Source organism: Lepidothrix coronata, unplaced genomic scaffold (genome assembly GCF_001604755.1).
Source record: "Lepidothrix coronata isolate B3197 unplaced genomic scaffold, Lepidothrix_coronata-1.0 Scaffold28, whole genome shotgun sequence".
Taxonomy (NCBI): domain Eukaryota; kingdom Metazoa; phylum Chordata; class Aves; order Passeriformes; family Pipridae; genus Lepidothrix; species Lepidothrix coronata.
The window spans coordinates 4,466,438-4,480,386 of NW_016690208.1; the positions used below are offsets into that span (position 1 = coordinate 4,466,438).

At 47.8% G+C, this 13,949-nt stretch overlaps 2 protein-coding genes across 4 annotated transcripts; one reads left to right on the forward strand and one right to left on the reverse strand.

The window, feature by feature from the left end:
• The first annotated feature begins 1,697 nt into the window (after positions 1-1,697).
• Positions 1,698-12,487, forward strand: PPP1R26 (protein phosphatase 1 regulatory subunit 26). 3 transcript variants are annotated; one of them, XM_017810276.1, is made up of 3 exons: positions 1,698-1,829; positions 4,398-8,426; positions 12,289-12,487. In XM_017810276.1, exons 2-3 carry the CDS (start codon positions 4,459-4,461, stop codon positions 12,335-12,337), a joined length of 4,017 nt encoding a protein of 1,338 aa, XP_017665765.1. In that variant the 5' UTR covers positions 1,698-1,829; positions 4,398-4,458; the 3' UTR covers positions 12,338-12,487. The 3 variants fall into 3 exon arrangements, with proteins under 3 accessions (XP_017665765.1, XP_017665768.1, XP_017665766.1); XM_017810279.1 differs by lacking the exon at positions 1,698-1,829 and adding an exon at positions 2,086-2,101; XM_017810277.1 differs by lacking the exon at positions 1,698-1,829 and adding an exon at positions 2,773-2,788.
• Positions 12,488-12,618: 131 nt separating this feature from the next.
• On the reverse strand, positions 12,619-13,928 carry CUNH9orf116 (chromosome unknown C9orf116 homolog). The gene is made up of 3 exons (XM_017810281.1): positions 13,803-13,928; positions 13,650-13,728; positions 12,619-13,484 (listed from the first exon to the last, which is right to left on the reverse strand). Exons 1-3 carry the CDS (start codon positions 13,865-13,867, stop codon positions 13,287-13,289), a joined length of 342 nt encoding a protein of 113 aa, XP_017665770.1. The 5' UTR covers positions 13,868-13,928; the 3' UTR covers positions 12,619-13,286.
• Positions 13,929-13,949: the final 21 nt, after the last annotated feature.

The following is a 13,949-nucleotide window of genomic DNA, read 5'->3' on the forward strand; positions in this document are numbered from 1 at the left end:
TGCCACCTCGGCTGGTGACGGCAGAGCTCTCCAGCAGCATCCAGCCTCCCCCCTTCCAAGCAACTGCATGTGCACAAAAACATTTATCAGGCTTCTGGCCATAGCTTTGACTTTAATTTTATTTTAAAAGTGCATTCACATGTAAATTGACTTGGCCCGAGAGGATACATGAATACAAGAGCCCTTTCTTTTCCCTGCTGTGGCATTGGGAGGAATATGGTGAGCGGAGCAAAGTTTCCTCACCTCCAGGCTGCAATTCTGCAGCAAAAGAAAAGCAAGTTCATTGTTTCCTTCTGCACACAGATGCTGGCTCTGCTGTTTTCAGCAGCCTCGTTCAAGCGAGCCAGTTCAGAATACAAAAGCACGTTACATATCCCAAGGACAGGAACACACAGGCAAATGTCTTATTGGCTCTGTTTTATCTGTTGTAAGAGCAGGAGATACATTAATATGAGTTTGTAACTGTGTATGATGCTTTGAAACACGGTCCTATCTCACAGTCCCAAGGTCAGACTTGGTTTGGTGGTAGAGGATTCCGGGGGGGGGTAAAAAAATTAGAATGTGAAGGAGACCAGGAAAGCACACAATTCATCAGGGCCTGAAAATACGTGTGCTCCCCAAGAACCTCTGGGATAAAAACAGGCGGAAATCTGTCCCACAGCACTCACCATATGTCATGTTGTGATGTGTTGACACAGAGTGAACACAAAAAGAGCACAACACTCTCAGTCAGCCCATTTTCAGCCTGGGACCTTTTGTACCTGCTGTCCCCCTCTGCCACTCGACATCTCCCAGCCTGAGCATTTTTCCTGTGATTTTGGCAAACCCCCCCCCCCTCCCCCAAAGACACTGGTTTCCTCTGCAGCATCGCAGGTGTGTTCAAGCCCCACAGGGAAAAAAGCAACGCACTGACAAAGCGAAAACGGGCAGCACCTTGCGTCGAGGCACTGCCTTTTTGTTTGCCAGAAACTAGGAATGGAAATGCTTGCGGGGATTTATAGACTGAGAGTTATGACTCACTCTGTGTGTGTTTTAGTGAACGAGCAGGTTGGAACGGGTATCCCGAAAGGAAGGATGCCGGCACAGGGGTGGCAGCGCATCCTCGGGGAAAGCCCGGGATGCACAGGAATGAATTAGAGCACTAAAACTTTGCTGTTTCTCCACGTGAAAGCTCCAATGACTCCACGAGCCAAAGCACCGGCTGCCCCAGCTGCTGGAAGCAGAGGCCTCGGCTCTCTGCGCCTCAGTTCTAGTTCTGCACCCCCCAAACTTTGCGCTTGGGACGGTCAGTGTCACATTTTGCAGATATTTCGAGCTTCCCCCACTTTGGCACCCCGAAGGGGGCGGGATGGATTACCCTCGACTCTTATCTCACACGTATCTTGCTCTTTTCCCCCGGTGTTTCCTCAGCCGCTCAGCGCTGCTGGACCAGCGTCTGGAGCCCACCCCGGGGCTGCCGGAGGCCGCGGCTCCGCGGTGCCCCTTCTCCGCCGGCGGACCTTCCGTTACGATCGTTACCGAGCTCCAGGCGCCCTCCTTCCCTTCCCTCCCTCCTTCCCGCCCCTCCGCGCCGGCTCCCGGCCGCAGCGGCCGCTCCTGCCTTTGTGCCCCGGCCGCGGTGCGGTCCCTCCCCGCCTCCCCGGCGGAGCCCTGCGGCGCATGCCTCCCGCTCCCCGGGGGCAGGGAAGGAAGCGCCGCCCGCCCCTGCACCAGTGCGGCGGGCAGCGGCGGAGCGGAGCCCGGCGGAGCGCACAGCCCGGCCGGGGCTCCGCCGATTCTCCCTCCCAGCCCCGCGTACCCCCCGTCCCCTCTCGGCCTCCTCTCGGCAGGTGAGCGCCGGGCGCCGGGCGGGGGGCGCGGGCCGGCGGCCGAGGGAGGCCCCGGGAGCGGGGCGGCGGAAGGCGGGAAGGGGGAGCCATGGCGGCGCGGGCAGGGCCCGGCCGGCCGCGGGCAGCGGGCGCGGCGCCCCGCGGGGGTCCCGCGTGCGGCCGCTGCGGGCGGACCCCCGCGGGTGGGGGGGCGGCACAGCCCCACTGTGGGTGCCCCCCGAGGTGGGGGGACCCTCGGGTCCTCTCGCACACCCTCTGTAGCGGCCCCTGGGGTGTGTGTCCCCTCATGTCCCCTCACGCTCTCTGTGGGTGCCCCCGCGTGTGTGTCCCGGCATGTCCCCTCACACTCTCTGTGGGTGCCCCCCCGGTGTGTGTCCCCTCATGTCCCCTCACACTCTCTGTGGGTGCCCCCCCGGATGTGTTTCCCCTCATGTCCCCTCACACACTCTCTGTGGGTGCCCCCGGTGTGTGTCCTGGCATGTCCCCTCACGCAGCCCCTGTGGATGTCCCCCATTGGGTGTCCCCTCATTCCCCTCACAGCTTTCCAGAGGTTATCCCTTTCCTCCTTGAATGTGTGTCCCCTCATTTCCCCTCACAGAGTTCCAGAGGTTATCCCTCTCCTCCTGACTGTGTGTCCCCTCATTTCCCCTCACACCCTCTCTGGGTGCTGTCCCTGGTGAGTGTCCTCTTATGTCCCCTCACACCCTCTGTGAGTGACCCCTGGGCGAGTGTCCCCTCACGTCCCCCCTCACACAGCCTGCAGATGCCCCTGGAAGTCCCCTCACAGCCCCCATGGGTGCCCTCAGGTGGATGCCCCCTCAGAGCCTGGGTGGGTGCCCTGGTGCGGTGCAGTGGCACCAAAATTCACCCCAGTCCCACATAATTCTTGCAGGACAACCACAACCCAGGTGTGGAACAGCAAAAGGCACCTGCCCCTTCTCTGAAAACTGTGGAAATAGGTTAATAGGAAATACGTTGTGGTTTGTTTTTTTTTTTTTTTTAATGAAGCCGGGAGCTAGAGTGTGTTAATTGCATTTTTTCAAGATAATGAAGTATTCTAATTTCTGTCTTTTTGATCCTTAGCTGCTTATTACAAGGAAAAAATGTTTTTAGTTTATGTTTGCCCTAGTGAACGTGTCAGAGGCCGCGTTAGAAACTGTGTTCAGCTGTGTGGTTCTAAAAGTCAGGGGTTTTGGGTGCTTTCAGTTAATTCATGGTCAAATACAGGTTCTGTTGGGAGCACTGGCTTTACTGGCATGTGTAGACCTGAAATAAATCCAAGGTGTCTTCAGATGACTAAAAGGTGGAAGTTAAAATAGCGTATGTTGTGTTGTTCCAGGTACCACCCAGCGAGGAGGGATGGTCTTGATCATTATACTTAAAATTTTAATTCTACAGGGATGATGTTTTGAGGTGAATTACCACTGAGGAAAAGAAAGAATTGTCTTCCCTGCTTGTCTGTTACCTTACTCTCGGTAGTAAATACATAGAAGTTTGAAAGAGTTTAGAATCATTAATTCTTTAAGATATTTATTGTCACTGATTAATTTGAAACCAGAACTGGAGAATAATTGACAAGGGCAAGGTCAGAGAGGTTTCATAGAGAAAGGAGGGTAATTGTAGGTTGGCAGAGTCCGGTGCCACTCTCCAGTCGGAGCTCACTGCGATTGTGTGGAGCCTGAGCTTGAAGAAATACCCAACTGCTGTAGTTTTTTAGGAATTACTGCCTTGTGCCAACCAGATACTGTTTTGGTCCTACCAAACGATGCTGCAGGTGAAACCATCAGCCCTCATGAGGCCACGTGGAGGCAGAGAACTCTTTGGGGTGTTATCTGGTGTTTTCTGGATGGTTTTTTTCACTCTTCCATGAAACAAAGCTTTGTTCTGTCTGGGATTTCTACTGTAACACAAAGAATAGTTCATCATCTCCATCCTGCTTTTGCACACTCCTAAAGGTCTGTGTTTGCCAAGGGCTTTTATCCTGCAGTGAGGCCGGATGATTGATGTCTTGGGGTTATTGCTGTGTAGTGTGTTTCAGGAAGAAATAAGTTCCCTTTCCTTCTCTCCGAGCTGCCCCAAGTCCCTCAGCTGTGCATGTTTAATGTCAAGCCAGAACCAGTAAAAGCTATTTTGGGATATTTTTTTCACAGAATCACGGAACATTCTGAGTTGTTGGAGTCCAGCCTCCTGCTAACACAGTTACTCTGCTCTTTGAGTAAGAGTTGGTTTGTCCCCCCCCACCTCGGATCACGGTCCAACTTGCTCTACATCCACATGCAAAAGGGAGTGGGAAGTGCAGAAAAGTTTCAGAAGTGGAGATGATTACCTGAATTTGATTATGATTGTGCCAGAAAATACTGCAAACCACAAATGACGAGTGCTCTGACTTATCCCTGATGGCAGCAGTGACTGATTTACCTGTTGAAGTGATGTTGACCGCTGTGATTATCTGACACAGTAGTTCTGTGTGTTAATAATTTGCAGTTTATGTTACCAGTATTATTACATGGAATTTCTAGAAGGTATGTGCATAATAGTAAATATTTTCCTTTTTTTCCCTTGTTGTAGGATGGAAGAGAGACCAGTCTGAAAAACTGTTCCATCGTGGACTTTGCTGTTGCCTGCTAGAATGTTCCTTATGAATGCTCCTCCTTTGGTAGCTCTTCAGACAAAATGGGAGTCCTTTGGACCAGCAAGGAATTGTAGGTATCCCGTTTGCTTCCCTGAATCTGACGGGGACGTCACGAGAACCTGTGTAAGTGCAAAAGTTCAGATGATCATAAACAACCTGCAGAGTCAAGAGTCTGCCCTGGGTATGAACAATGAGTGTGGTTGTATTATGCAGAAGAAACAGAAGGGAGAAAAAGGCACCAGTAACAGAGTCACATCCAGCACCCCGTTGCTCCAGAAGCCTCCATATACCAAGTGTGGATCCCCTGAGGATTCAGATGACACTGAAGTGGAAGAGAATGTGGAGTTTGGGACCCTCCTGCTCGATTCTGACAGCGACGACTCTGTGGACCGAGGAATAGAGGAGGCCATCCAGGAGTACTTGAAAGCAAAAGGCAAAAGTGACCAGTCCTTGCCAAGGAACGCGGAGTGTTCCGTGACTACAAGCAGAGACAAAAGGTTTAAGAGAGAATTCTCACAGAACAAAACGGCTGGTGACCTCCTCCCTGTGAAATTTAAAGCCGAGATGCTCTCTGAAGAGTACCTGTCTGACCACCTGGGAATTGGGAAAAGGCTCCAGCCTGCTTCCCCTCAGAGCATCAGCAGCGATGACTCTTTTGAACAGAGCATACAAGCTGAAATAGTGCAGTTCCTGAATGAGAAGAAGCAGCAAGAAATTAGTAAATGCGTTAGTGAGGGGGATAAAAAGGATTCCCGGGTGAGATCTGTCCTCAAATGCAACAAAGAAACAACAAACAGGACGAACTGTGGTGCTATAAAGCGAGGTTGTAAGGCGCTGCTCCTGAGGCACCATCCCAAGCTGCAGAAATCCGGCACACAGTCCAAGTGTTTGCAGTCCAAAATCCAAGCAGAGCCCAGTGAGTTCAGCCAGGTGAACCAAGCGTATCTGGAAATGGGCACTGCCAGCCAGCCCTGGCTCGTGGAGCAGAATGAGGGAAGTGGAGCTCATTACTGGGAGCCAAGGGAAGCACTCATCAAGGAGAGCATGCACACATCTGACTCGAGCAGTGATGATGGCATTGAAGAAGCCATTCAGCTCTACCAGCTGGAGAAAATCAGGAAAGAGGCAGGTGATGCAGCAGACTGTGTCCCTTTGCAGAGGGAACAATTTGATCCAAAGGGGATGGCGGACATTTCTGCCAGCCTGACAATTAGCTCCACAAAAAGTGCCTCACCAGAAATCCGTAAAAGCCCTACAAGCAACAAGAGAAAAGAAATTAATTCCAAGTCAGCAGGATTAGAAAGCACCAGCAATGACTTTAACAAGCTGTTTAAACCACTGAAAAAGGCCAGACATTTTGCACTTCCAGAAAACAAGATCGCTGCTTGTGAGCTCACATTGCAGGCTTCTTGCAGAGCAGACACATCTGCAGAGCTCATGTGTGCAGAAGCTATCCTTGATATTTCCAAAACAATCATGCCATCCCAAATGGGAAGTGACAACAAATCCCTCGGTGCAGACTCCTTCTTTCCTCCCCAGCTTCTCTCGACCTCCCGCTGTGAAAGCGACAGCAGCCTTGTGGACAGTGATGACAGTATAGAGCAGGAAATCAGGGCTTTTTTGGCTCTGAAAGCACAGTCGGAAAACCTCGGAGCAAAGCCTCCCAGCCTGTCACGCTCGATCCAGATGCCTCTGCCTTCCGATCAAAACAGCCTCACCAGTACCCTGGAGCCTTCTCTCCCCAAAACACTGAAGCTATCGCTGAGTCGGAAAAGGAGACTTAAAAGGGAAGGCAGAACAGCACAACAAGGGGCATCAAAAACAGCTGAACAGCTGCAGATGGGACTTTTCCAAGCAGGTAACTATTCAAAATTTCCCGTGCTCCAAGAGGAGTGTGCCCTGAGCAGCCCTGCAGAACCCTGTGATGCTCAGAGCCTCAGCAGTAAAGAGACGAGGCAGCAGCAGCTCGTGTGTCCCAAATTGTCTGGCTCTGATGGCAGATGTGTGGCCTTGGACTCTGTAAACCCTTTTCTGCAGGTTCAGAGTAGCACAAGAAAACTCGTGAAAAATACGACCCAAACTCCAGAGAGGGAGGGGTCGGATGATGAGAGCAGTTCTCTGGACAGCGATGAGGACCTTGATAGTGCTATCAAGGACCTGCTACGGTCAAAAAGAAAGCTCAAGAAGAAGTCCAAGGACCAAAAATCTCAGTGCAAGAAGAGAGTCAGATTCAGCGAGACAGAAGCTCAGCTGCTGGATGATTTCAGCAGCCTCCAACAAAACGAGTGGAAATGTAAAAATCCTGCGCTGCTGAAAAGCTGCCTCTCAAAACCCAGGAAAGCTGTGAGAGAGAACGCGGTGAGGAACCCTTCAGACAGCATGAACATCAAACTTCCCAGTGAGAAACCAGAAACCATGAAAAACTTGGAGTTTAACTTCCAGCTTAAAAAAGGGAATAAACCTAAACCAGTTTCGAACCAGCGGGTGGCTAAAAATAGAAAATGTACTTTCCCAGCTGTGTGTCACACCGAGGACAGCAGCTCAGTGGACAGCGACGACAGCATCGAGCAGGAAATCAGGAAGTTCTTGGCAGAAAAGGCCAAAGACTCTGCAAGCAATTCAGAGATACAAAAAGATGATTTAGACCTATTTAGAGCGACCAAACAAACTGGTAATAGAGGAAAAGCAAAGCAGCAGCCAGTGGAGAACGAGATCAACCTCGTGCCGGGTCAGAGTAAAAAGACTGAGGTACCTCAGCAAACTGAGGAGTCGAGGAACTCCCAGAGAACGGAAGGGAAAAGTGCAATGTTATATGGCAGTGGGAAATGTGCTTCCTCTGCAGAGAATGTTTATGCTACTGGTCAGTCAAAAGCTAAGCAAGGAGTGGGAGGGGTTAAAGGTGGTGCTGGTGGGAATGCAACAGGTAAAAAGAATGTCCACAAAACAGAGCCCCCTAAACCCAGCAAAAATGAAGGTTGTAAAGTACAAAAAGTAATGAGTGCAAAGCCCAGATCTAAAAGAAAGAACACCTTTCACCTAAAAATTTCCAGTAAATTTATTGCAGGTCTAAAATACGCCCGGGACAGGAAGAAATCAATGCTTTTGAACAAAAGGCAGAAAGCAGAGAGTTTGCTCGCCCAGAACAGCACGCTGGGAGTGGAGGCAGCTTCCCAGGATACAGATGTGCTTAACCCCTTGCCAACAGGTGAATTTAGTGGGGAGAGTACAACAGCAATAAAAGCATCCAGTTCTTCTCAGAAAGTCACTGTGAGAGTGTCAAGTCCCCATGTAGCAGAAACCTGTGCAGGAGTTGAGACTGCTCCTCTGTGTGTCAAAGAGGAAGCCGAGGGTTGCAGAAAGGCTGATGCCTCAGGAGATCAATCACATTCTCACTTGAGCCTCTCCTCTCAGGAACAGAGTGAGGCAGCAGTAAAAGCAGATCAGGTTTGCAGAGGAACATCCAAAGCTGAGAACACACAGGTGTGGATGGAGGAAGGAGATATCCCCACGGGCAGCTGGGCTGATTCAAATGTAGATCCCCCACGCCCTGAGTGCAGCGTGGCAGCCGGAAAAGCAGATAAAATTAGCAGAGACACAGCTCAGCAGAGTGCACAGGCGTGCAGTAAGGGAGGGAATAACCCCCTGGACAAGAAGCCAGATCCCAGTTTAGCTTGCCCACAGCAGGAATTAAATGTGACAGCAGCAGCAGTGGATAAAACCAGTGGAGGAGCATGTGCAGATAACAGTGTGCAGTTGTGCATTAAGGAAGAAAAAGTTGACAGGCAGGAAGAAATTCAAGTAACCAGCTCCAATTTGGAAGGAAAAATACCTGTCCTGCAGAACAGGGAAACTGCTAGTGAAGTGCACCAAGGGCAGGAATTTTTAGCCAAAACTTGTGCAAAATTTACTGACCTATCTGCAGGGGACTGCCCAGATTCCCTCTTGGGAAAAAAGGTCTCAAATATGTAAGTACACTTTTTTTTTTACAGTAACAGTCTTTTTAGAAAATATCTATCATGGTAATTACCTTGATAAAACTTGAGACAGGAAAGGAGAGACAGTGGGAGATGCTGTTACCTGTATGTCATACACACACTAATGTGAAAATGCTTCTATTTAACAGGGATATCGTGGATAAACATACATAGTTTTTGTAGAATTTTGTAAATTATTTAAAGTGCTCTAAGGAAATATTTTTTATGATGATTTTTAGGGCTTGCATTACTACAGGAAGCTCTAGTTACTGTAGATAAGATACTGGCTGATCACACTTTAAATTATGAGGCCTCTGATCACCTATCAAAGGGGAACCTGTTTGCACACAGAATATATTTGGCAACCTGTTAAGAGATCCCAGGAGAACACAGCCTTGGATAGCAATGCAGATTCTCTGACACTGGTCACATTCCAGCTGCCTTAGGACAGTCCTGTGTCCTGGTTTTTTGCTGGAGTCTCAGTCCTCCTCCCCTGAGGACTCTGGGGGTTGTTCCCTGAGGGGAATTCCAGGAGATCCAGCCTGGAAGATACAAATGCAAATTCAGGTAAATAAAGTGGATCGGTCTCTCTGCACTGTCCTGTGTAAAGTGATCTCAGCAGCTGCTGAAAGTCCTTTTGAATACTTAAAACCTCCTGCTAGCAGACGATTCCAAGCACAATTGCAAAGACAAGTGAAGGAGCATTGTCTGTTCAGACAACATGATTTCCCTGGGTTTCTCTGGATTTATATACTATTGGGCCTGCAAGGCTGAAACAATTCCTCGTTAGCCTCAATTGATGCCCTGCAGTTACCCAGAGATGGCTTTTGGTTTCCTGAATGAACTTTCTGGAATTGAGTGCCCTTACTTTCCTTTTTCAGAAGTGGTTTCTAAGATGTTACATTTCTGTGAACTTTTCACTGACAGTTTTTGTGCAATAGAGCAAAGCTGGGTTTGCTGTAGGAAGTCCCGACGTAAACGCCACGGATATTTTCAGCGCTGTTCTTTCATACTGGCTCTTTCTCTGCCTCCATTTCCAGCAGCCAGAATAAAGCAATTTTTCACCACTATCTTTTTATTTGTACTGACTTTAAACGGGATTGAAGTAGCACATTCATATCACAAAAAAAAAGAAAAGTGCCCTCACACTGGTCTCACTGAAAATTCAAAAAAAAGTGTGAACTGGAGCCGTTGGTCATTCTTTCATTTGTGTGTAGTGAAGTCCTTCGAGGAGTTTGTTCTTACATCTTGTCCCTGTGAGTTGATCTGATATTCTCTTTGTCTCGCCTTCTGCAGAACTTCTCTCAGCCAAACCACCACTTAGCATCACTTTGTTTCTCAGTCACTTCAGCCTTCCTCGAGGCTGGCCTTAAAACTGCAAACTGGAGCAAAAGCAGCCAAGACCGGATCCAGTGTCTCATGGTGTCCCTGGTGTGATGCAGAATAGTGGCAAAATGCAGCGTAGCATAGAGTAGAAGGAGTAACTGTGGCATGTAGAGAAAGAAACAACATCCTTGGTGTGTTTATACTGTTGTGCAGTTACGTTTTAAACATGTTTATAGTGCTCACTTGACATTTCTTACTGTCCGGCCGCCTTTTTGTAGTCCTTGGGTTGGTTGGTCGGGTTGTTTAAAAGGTCAGTGTGTTAAATCATCTCCATTTTGTGGTAGGATACCTTGGAAAAGTGGTTTTTTCCTTAGCTCAGTGCCTGCAGTCCCTCTACACAGGCTTATCCTTCGGTCTGCCTTGATTCCGTTGCAGGATTTGGGCCTTTTGTTTGGAATAGGTCAGTAGGCTGGTATTTTAAAATAGAAGTTTTCTGAGTACCTTGCTTTAAAAGGATTAAACTGTATACTTAATTTTCCTAGAGATGGTGGAAGCACTATGTACTGTTTGTATAAAAAGCTGAATGTTTCTCCTCCAAGTTTTCAGTAAATCAACATTTAAGACTTTAAAGGTGTCTCGTGCCCCTGTCGCTGTGTCTGTGTCCTCAGTACAACTTGTGAACTGATTCACTTCCAGTTAAGATGCAATTCCAGTTACCTTGTGCTTTAAATAAAACCTGATTTCAAACAGCACTTTTTTTAAATTGATAAACTTGATTTGTATATAGGAAATGGTGTACATTGCTGAGTTTATAATGTTTAATAAATGGGGTTCTGCCCATGGACCATGAAACCAGAGTGCTCCTATGGTTTGTGTCATCATCTTGAGTGAGTAGCATTTTTCTGTTCCCTTTTCTCCCTTCCTGCCTGTTTTCTGAGGGTGCAATTAACTTCTTTAGAACAAAAAAATGAAGGGGAGTCTACCAACTACATCGGCCAAACAAAGTGGTGGCTGTTCTGGGAGGTGAGAATGGTGCTTGTTTTAGCAAAACCCCAGCAGCAGTTTTCTTTGCTGGTGTTTGTGGTCAAGAAGTGGGGTCTTTCCTTGTGTAACTAAATGTGTGTCAGGGAACATCTGTGGAATTGGGACAACAGCCACGAGAGTGCCATGGCTCCACTGGCAGTGTCCTCATCCTGCTACAGTTCTTATCACTTGTTTAAAAAAAAAAGAAGTGTGGTGTCTGGGATCAATAAGAAATCCCTCTGAGACATTACTAAAGGTTGACCAGCTGAGGAGTAGAAAGATGATATTGATTTTTTAATTGATAATAATAGGATATCATTATACCACACATGGTACCGAGGTTGGGACTGCAGGGCAGATCTCTCGAGGTTGGATCTTGACAGATGCAGTTCCAAAAGGAGATTTTATTTCCTGTTTATAGCAACCACAACAGCCCCAGAGTGGGCACAGACTGTACAGCCCTCCTGGCCCTTTTCAGCACCCGGTGACAGCTCTGGGGAGTGACCAGAACAAAGTCCTTTTCCCGTTTTTCCACCCTCCAGGGACAGCAATTTATCCTTTACTGCAGTAGATGGAATCATGAACTCGGGTCTTCCCACTCTTGGAAACAATTACCTTTTTTAATGAATGCTGGTTCATATTTTTTAAAAGTGAGCAGTGATTATTTTTTTCAGTCAGAGCACAACATGTGCTAATTTGGATGTTAAGTTATTTAAACCACTTGGTATTTTTCATTATGGCTCCTGGTAAGTGATGTCCTCCTGGCTGCAGTACCACGGTTCTCAGATAAATCTGTGCTTGTGCAGGACTTTGAAAATACATTTAGTGCTTTATTTTTACCTCAGTGACTATTTTTCAGTGCTTTGGGAGCAACAATCTTCAAGGATCCTCATGAGACCACAAGAACTACCTTAATTTTTTATAAACATTCTTTGCTGCTATTTTAACACGTTTCGACGTGTAGCTGCTTTTTTATACGAGGCAGGAACACACCATCCCTGCCACCATTTCTTTTATTAATGTATAAGCTTTTTAATTTTTCAAACCTTCAGTTTGTGATAGTTCAGCCTCACACAGTTGTATCTGCAAACATGAAAATCTCCCTTTCAAAAGACAGAGTAGAAAGAGACTGTTCCAGGGAGATTCTGTGTGGTAAAATGTGTCATCTTTAGGATGATATTTTGAATTTGTGCAGGTATTTCTTAAGTATTTGGTCTAACATATGAACACTTAAGGCACATTGCATGTCAAACTCTTCAAAGGAACTGGTTTCAGTTCAAGAATAAAACTAAAAGACAAGAAATTGAGGCAAGGAAGAAAAGAGGTGGGTGTTTTCAGATGAAGTGGGAAGATATGTGACAGAATCCACTATAGTTATATTTTTAAGAGGGACTCTTATCCCTAAATTATGCCACCTGCAGAAAAATCTGTGGATAAAAATAATACATAAAACAGTCACAACTATTTATATTAATTCAGCACTTTGTTATTTTCTTCATTTCAGGAGAAGAAAGGGAAGCTGTAAGAAGCTCAAGATACTGTCTAGAGTCTAATAGAAGAATTAACAGTGAACAGTAGAGAGTTGCTTATTTATTTTCACATGTTAAATATTTTAAAAGTTAACTTTTCAGGCCTGTTTCTGCTCAGTTTGTTTATTTGTTCCAATGTATTGGTGTGTTTGCAGCCGGGGGGGGATTTTACCCAGCTATTCCTTTGTTTGAGAGAACCAAGTGCCACAAATAGGGAATATTTATGACACTGAAGAATATCAATTGCAGTGGTGCTTGGCCATAATATTAAACTCATTATTTATATTTTTAGCAAACAGCTAGAATAGCATTATGTTCATTTTTAATGGATACTATCCCTGTGTTACACCTGTAACATGGGACTGTTTCTCATCCATAAACAGGCAGAGCAGTTTTTCTTCAAAACTAGTTTTTAAGCTAAAAATGTAAAGGTGTTCCTTTAGTGCAGTTGGACAGTGCAGTTTCACTGGCTGTAACTACAGTTGTTACAATAAAACCTAAGAAAACGTTTTCTTTTTGATTACTTGTCGTTATTTGAATAATTCCTTAAAGCTTTGTAGTTGTGAGATAGAAGAAGCATTAACTTTCTACAAGCAATCCAAAAGGTTAATGAATACCTCTGGAAAACTTGCAGATCGGTTATTCATTGAATAGTAGAGAAGCAGTTTAAATCTTAATTTTTAATTATATGCGGTACATGAGCCAAGAATTTAAAGGATCATTAGCGACAGAGAAGAGGTTAAGGGGATATATGTTGTTCTAGGATTTATATGCTGCCTATAAACTAAGCGAGACGGCTCCTATGAGCCATTTAACTGACGTTTAACCACACTAAATCTTTATAAATTAACATATATAACAATATATGTTATTAACAATAACATTCGTTCTGTGAATCAGTGGGTTTCCTCTCAGCTGTGCGTGGTTTCCCCACCGGGAGAAGCCGCGGTGGCTCCCTGGTGTCCCTCCCTCCCTAGCTCAGGTTCCTGCAGTGCGAGGGCCCGCTGGGGTTGTAGCTGGGGTGGAAGTCCATGTGCTCGTAGGCGGTGATGAAGGTGTCGGGGCCCGTGCAGTAGCTCTTCTCCAGCGAGGTGTTGAGGCTGTTGTTCCTGTACATGCCAGCCTTGCCCAGATGATCCGAAAACTTGTGCGAGATGACGCGGAAGCAGGTCTGGGGAGGGGCGAGAAAAGAAGGGAGATGTTTAAAATTGCCCGCAGCCACAGCGCCTGCAAGGTTTGGATGCGAAGCTGGGTTTCAGCTACCGGGGACGCCGCGGAGGGCAAAGCTTGGCCGTGCTGACCCCGAGCCCCCCCCGGGGGTCCCTCCATCACCTACCGGCAGCTCGTGCACCGTGGGGGCCCTGCTGCCGTAGGTCTGGTTGGTGGTGCGGAACCGGGGGTGCGGCGCCGGCTGCCTGCGGGGCGAGAGCACGGGGTAGGTGGGGGGCACGGGGGGCTCCGGGGGGCCCGCCCCGCGCTCCCCGCTCACCCGTAGCCGCGGTAGAAGGCGGGCTGTCGGAAGCGGCCGGGCAGGCCGGGGTCGGGGCCGGACATGGCTCGGGGCACTGAGCGTTGCTGGGCGACGGGACGCGATCGCGCCGCGCTCCGCCCCGGGGAGGGCGCGGGGCCCGCCCCG

Coding starts and splice junctions, on each gene's coding strand:
- PPP1R26 (XM_017810276.1), top strand. CDS start 4,459: ATGTTCCTTATGAATGCTCCTCCTTTGGTAGCTCTTCAGACAAAATGG. Junction 8,427..12,288: donor GGAAAAAAGGTCTCAAATAT/GTAAGTACACTT, acceptor TCTTCATTTCAG/GAGAAGAAAGGGAAGCTGTA.
- CUNH9orf116 (XM_017810281.1), bottom strand. CDS start 13,867: ATGTCCGGCCCCGACCCCGGCCTGCCCGGCCGCTTCCGACAGCCCGCC. Junction 13,729..13,802: donor GCCTTCTACCGCGGCTACGG/GTGAGCGGGGAG, acceptor CTCGCCCCGCAG/GCAGCCGGCGCCGCACCCCC. Junction 13,485..13,649: donor CCACGGTGCACGAGCTGCCG/GTAGGTGATGGA, acceptor GCCCCTCCCCAG/ACCTGCTTCCGCGTCATCTC.